General features: G+C 61.2%; 1 protein-coding gene across 1 annotated transcript; it reads right to left on the minus strand.

Annotated features, from left to right (window-relative positions):
- Positions 1–325: 325 nt before the first annotated feature.
- LOC148590336 (voltage-dependent calcium channel gamma-7 subunit-like) lies at positions 326–6,064 on the minus strand (the record flags this gene model as incomplete). The annotated part of the gene is made up of 3 exons (XM_088539154.1): positions 5,865–6,064; positions 2,215–2,301; positions 326–613 (listed from the first exon to the last, which is right to left on the minus strand). Coding segments are annotated over exons 1-3 (571 nt in total), but the record flags the coding sequence as incomplete, so codon positions are not given.
- Positions 6,065–6,350: the final 286 nt, after the last annotated feature.

The following is a 6,350-nucleotide window of genomic DNA, read 5'->3' on the forward strand; positions in this document are numbered from 1 at the left end:
GGTCCCTTATGGGTCCGGGGGGTCCCTCACCCGAGAGGATGAAGAAGATGCCGGAGATGAAGGCCAGCAGCATGGGGGGGTGTGGGGGGTCTATGGGGGCCCTTATGGGTCTGGGGGTGTCCTTATGGGTCTGGGGGATCCCAGGGGGGTTCCAGGGGGTCCCGGGGGGTCCCTCACCCGAGAGGATGAAGAAGATGCCGGCGACGAAGGCCAGCAGCATGGGGGGGGTGTGGGGGGTCTATGGGGGCCCTTATGGGTCTGGGGGTGTCCTTATGGGTCCGGGGGATCCCAGGGGGGTTCCAGGGGGTCCCGGGGGGTCCCTCACCCGAGAGGATGAAGAAGATGCCGGCGACGAAGGCCAGCAGCATGGGGGGGTGTGGGGGGTCTATGGGGGCCCTTATGGGTCTGGGGGGTCCCTTATGGGTCCGGGGGATCCCAGGGGGGTTCCAGGGGGTCCCGGGGGGTCCCTCACCCGAGAGGATGAAGAAGATGCCGGCGACGAAGGCCAGCAGCGTGCGCTGGGGCCGGATGTGGCCCACGTTGCTGATGACGAAGGCCGTGAAGACGAGGAAGAGGCTGACCATGGGGAAGGGGGTGGCCGTCCGCACCGTCTCTGGGGGGGGGGTCAGCTGGGGGGGCAGACCCCCATAGACCCCCCTATAGCCCCTCTATAGACCCCCCTATAAACCCCCATAGACCCCTCCTATAGCCCCTCTATAGACTCCCCTATAAACCCCCATAGACCCCCCTATAGCCCCTCTATAGACCCCCCTATAAACCCCCATAGACCCCCCTATAGCCCCTCTATAGACCCCCCCATAGACCCCTCCTATAGCCCCCCCTTATAGACCCCCCATAGCCCCTCTATAGACCCCCCATAGCCCCCTACAGACCCCCCCCTTATAGACCCCCCATAGCCCCTCTATAGACCCCCCATAGACCCCCCCCTTATAGACCTCCCTATAGCCCCCCATACACCCCCCTATATAGACCCCCCATAGGCCTTCCTATAGCCCCCCATAGACCCCCCTATAGTACCCCACAGACCCCCCTATAGACCCCCCCGTAGCCCCTCTATAGACCTCCCCCATAGACCTCTCTATAGCCCTCTCTATAGACCCCCCCTATAGTACCCATGGACCCCCCTACAATCCCCTACAGACCCTCCCATAACCGTTCTATAGACCTCCCTATAGACCTCTGTATAGCCCCTCTATAGACCCCCATAGACACCCCTATAGCCCCCTATAAATCCCCCATAGCCCACTATAGACCTCCCTATAGACCCTCCTATAGACTTCCCCATAGTCCCCCATACACCTCCCTATAGCCCCGCTATAGATCCCCCTATAGACGTCCCCAGGACCCTCTATATTGACCTAGCCCAGGGACCACCCCCTGGACCCCCCATGGGCCTCCCCATAGACCCCCCCGTCAGTCCCCCCTATAGACCTCCCCCATTGGACTCCCTATAGACCCCCATGAACCCCCCATAGGCCCCCTCTGTGGAGCCCCCCATCAATCCCCCTATAGACCCCCCCCCATTGGACTCCCTATAGCCCCACATGAACCCCCCCTATTTGACTCCCTATAGACCCCTATAGACCTCCCCAGACCTTTCCCTATAGATCTAACCCAGAAATCCCCGCCAGATCCCCCATGGACCCTCCCTATAGGCCCCCCCATAGACCCCCCCATCAGTCCCCCTATAGACCCCTTCCTGTGGAACCCCCCATTGGACTCCCTATAGATCCCCATGAACCCCCCCCCATAGACCCCTATGACCCCCCCATGGTCCCTACAGACCCCCCCCCAATTGGGCCCCCTATGAACCCCCTTCAGACCCCCTATGGCCTTCCCATAGAGTCACCTATGGAGCCCCCTATGGCCCCCATGAGCTCCCCCTATAGAGCCCTCCGTGGCCCCCCCATGGTCCATATGACCCCCCATAGACCCCCCAATGAACTCCCCCATGGCCCCCCAAACTGACTCCCCCTATAGATGCCCCTATGGCCCCCCCACATCCCCTATAGGGCCCCCCGGCCCCTATAGACCTCCCTCAGTGTCTGCAGCCCCCCCAGCCTTATAGACCCCCCCCCCAGACCCTATGGACTCCCCCTCCCGGGCCCCTATGGACTCCCCGTGTCCCCTATGGACTCCCCCTGGCCCCTATAGCCCCTATAGCCCCTATAGCCCCTATAGGGGGTCGCGCACTGAGGATGTTCTCCGTGTTCTCCGTGACCAGGTTGATCTCGGGCTCCAGGAAATACTCGGAGGCGACGCAGCGGCCCTTCTCCCGCCCTGCGGCAACACCCGCACGGCTACAGCCGGCAACACCCGGCTACAGCCGCACCCAACACCCCAACACCCAGCGATAGCCCCCAACACCTACCCCAACACCCAGAGACGCAGCGGCCCTTCTCCCGCCCTGCGGCAACACCCGCACGGCTACAGCCGGCAACACCCGGCTACAGCCGCACCCGACACCCCAACGCCCAGCGATAGCCCCCAACACCTACCCCAACACCCAGAGATGCAGTGACCCTTCTCCCGCCCTGCGGCAACACCCGCACGGCTACAACCGGCTACAGCCGGCAACACCCGGCTACAGCCGCACCCGACACCCCAATGCCCAGCGATAGCCCCCAACACCTACCCCAACACCCAGAGACACAGCGGCCCTTCTCCCGCCCTGCGGCAACACCCGCATGGCTACAGCCAACACCCGCACGGCTACAGCCGGCAACACCCGGCTACAGCCGCACCCGACACCCTAACACCCAGCGATAGCCCCCAACACCTACCCCAACACCCAGAGATGCAGTGACCCTTCTCCCGCCCTGCGCCAACACCCGCACGGCTACAGCCGGCAACACCCGGCTACAGCCGCACCCGACACCCCAACACCCAGCGATAGCCCCCAACACCTACCCCAACACCCAGAGACGCAGCGGCCCTTCTCCCGCCCTGCGGCAACACCCGCACGGCTACAGCCGGCAACACCCGGCTACAGCCGCACCCGACACCCCAACGCCCAGCAATAGCCCCCAACACCTACCCCAACACCCAGAGATGCAGTGACCCTTCTCCCGCCCTGCGGCAACACCCGCACGGCTACAGCCGGCAACACCCGGCTACAGCCGCACCCGACACCCCAACACCCAGCGATAGCCCCCAACACCTACCCCAACACCCAGAGATGCAGTGACCCTTCTCCCGCCCTGCAGCGACACCCGCACGGCTACAGCCGGCAACACCCGGCTACAGCCGCACCCGACACCCCAACGCCCAGCGATAGCCCCCAACACCCAGAGATGCAATGACCCTTCTCCTGCCCTGTGGCAACACCCGCACCACTACAGCCGGCAACACCCGGCTACAGCCGCACCCGACACCCCAACGCCCAGCGATAGCCCCCAACACCTACCCCAACACCCAGAGATGCAGTGACCCTTCTCCCGCCCTGCGGCAACACCCGCACGGCTACAGCCGGCAACACCCGGCTACAGCCGCACCCAACACCCCAACGCCCAGCGATAGCCCCCAACACCTACCCCAACACCCAGAGATGCAGTGACCCTTTTCCCGCCCTGCGGCAACACCCGCACGGCTACAGCCAACACCCGCACGGCTACAGCCGGCAACACCCGGCTACAGCCGCACCCGACACCCCAATGCCCAGCGATAGCCCCCAACACCTACCCCAACACCCAGCGACACAGTGACCCTTCTCCCGCCCTGCGGCAACACCCGCACAGCTACAGCCAGCAACACCCGGCTACAGCCGCACCCGACACCCCAACGCCCAACAATAGCCCCCAACACCCGGAGATGCAGTGACCCTTCTCCTGCCCTGTGGCAACACCCGCACCACTACAGTCAGCTACACCCAGCTACAGCCGCGCCTGACACCCCAACACCCAGCAACCCCCTCAGTGTGTCAGCCAGTCCCCGTGCCACCCGCACACCCCATCAGCCATCACCCAGGCCCTGTCACCCGCAGCCTGGTGTCACCCGCCCCAGGGATATGTGTGGTGTGGATAGGGTGTGCACGGGGTGTGCGTGGGGTGTTCATGGGGTGTGCACGGGGTGTGCATGGGGTGTTCATGGGGTGTGTGCAGGGTGTGCACGGGGGGGGTGCATAGGGTGTTCATAGGGTGTGCATGGGGTGTGCACAGGGTGTGCATAGGGTGTGCACGGGATGTTCATGGGGTGTGCATAGGGTGTACATGGGGTGTGCACAGAGTGTGTATGGGGTGTTCATGGGGTGTTCATGGGGTGTGCACAGGGTGTGCATGGGGTGTGCATGGGGTGTTCATGGGGTGTGCATGGGGTGTGCATGGGGTGTGCACGGGGTGTGCACAGGGTATGAATGGGGTGTGCATGGGGTGTGCATGGGGTGTGTGCAGGGTGTGCACGGGGTGTGCATGGGGTGTGCATAGGGTGTGCACAGGGTGTGCATGGGGTGTGCATGGGGTGTGTGCAGGGTGTGCACAGGGTGTGCATGGGGTGTGTGCAGGGTGTGCATGGGGTGTGCATGGGGTTTGGGTGTCCTTTCAATTGCACGCACAAGGCAAGTGTGGAGCATGCAAGAAGCATGCAGAAAGTGTGCAAGAAACAGGAAAGCGTGTGGGAAGCGTGTGCATGGCGTGTGCATGGCGTGTGCATGGCGTGTGCATGGTGTGTGCAGGGTGTGTGCGTTGCATATGCACTGCAAAGATGAAGTATGCAAAAACATGCAGAAAATATGCAAAAAAAAGTACAGAAAAAGCATGTGGGCCTGTGTGCATGATGTGGGAGCGTGTGCATGGCATGTGCATAGCGTGTGCATGGTGTGTGCATGGCGTATGCATGATATCTGCATGGTGTGTGCATTGCACACTCACCATGAAGGCAAAGCATGCAAAAACATGCAAAAAAAAAGCACAGAAAAAGCATGCAGACCTGTGTGCATGTTGTGTGCATGATGTGGGAGCGTGTGCATGGCATGTGCATAGTGTGTGCATGGCGTGTGCAAGCTGTGTGCAAGGTGTGTGCATTGCACACGCACAGCAAAGGCAAAGCATGCAAAAAGCATGCAGAAAACATGCAAAAAAAACACAGAAAAAGCATGTGGGCCTGTGTGCATGATGTGGGAGTGTGTGCATGGCGTGTGCATGGCATGTGCATGGTGTGTGCATGGTGTGTGCAAGCTGTGTGCATTGCACACGCACAGCAAAGGCAAAGCATGCAAAAAACACGCAGAAAACATTCAAAAAACCACAGAAAAAAGCATGTGGGCCTGTGTGCGTGATGTGGGAGTGTGTGCATGGCGTGTGCATGGCGTGTGCATGGCGTGTGCATGATATGTGCATGGTGTGTGCATTGCACATGGACAGTGAAGGCGAAGCATGCAAAAAGCATGCAGAAAACATGCAAAAAAAGCACAGAAAAAGCATGTGGGCCTGTGTGCATGATGTGGGAGCGTGTGCATGGCGTGTGCATGGCATGTGCATGGTGTGTGCACGGCATGTGCAAGCTGTGTGCAAGCTGTGTGCATTGCACACGCACAGCAAAGGCAAAGCATGCAAAAAGCATGCAGAAAACATGCAAAAAAAACACAGAAAAAGCATGTGGGCCTGTGTGCATGATGTGGGAGCGTGTGCATGGCGTGTGCATGGCATGTGCAAGGTGTGTGCATGGCATGTGCAAGGTGTGTGCATTGCACACGCACAGCAAAGGCAAAGCATGCAAAAAACACGCAGAAAACATTCAAAAAATCACAGAAAAAAGCACGTGGGCCTGTGTGCATGATGTGGGAGCGTGTGCCTGGCCTGTGCATGGCCTGTGCATGGCATGTGGGTGCAGGAGGGGTCCCCCGTTACCGGCGAAGAAGCAGACGCGCCAGAGGCCGGCGTGCAGCCCCATGCGCAGCTGGGTGCTCTGGTTGTGGGGCAGGACCACCCCCTCCTCCAGGTAGAGCCAGTGGTCGGTGCTGACGGCGACGCCGACCAGGAGCAGCCCGCAGGCCCCGAACACGCTGCTGAGCAGCGTCAGCGCCCGGCTGCTGCACCCGCTCATCCTGCTGCGGGGGGACACGGCGTCGGTGCACGGGGCAAATGCAGCGTGCACGGGGCAAATCTACAATGCACGGTGCAAATCTACAATGCACGGTGCAAGTCTAGCATGCACAGTGCAAATCTAGCATGCACAGTGAAAATACAGTGTGCATGGTGCAAATGCAGCGTGTGCAGTGCATGCAACCTGAACACGCTGCTGAGCAGCGTCAGCGCGCAGCTGCTGCACCCGCTCATCCTGCTGCGGGGGGACACGGCGTCGGTGCACGGGGCAAATGCAGCGTGCACGGGGCA

Source organism: Tinamus guttatus, unplaced genomic scaffold, assembly GCF_059628265.1.
Source record: "Tinamus guttatus ecotype Peru unplaced genomic scaffold, ASM5962826v1 Tinamus_guttatus_pri_ptg001434l, whole genome shotgun sequence".
In the NCBI taxonomy this organism is placed as follows: domain Eukaryota; kingdom Metazoa; phylum Chordata; class Aves; order Tinamiformes; family Tinamidae; genus Tinamus; species Tinamus guttatus.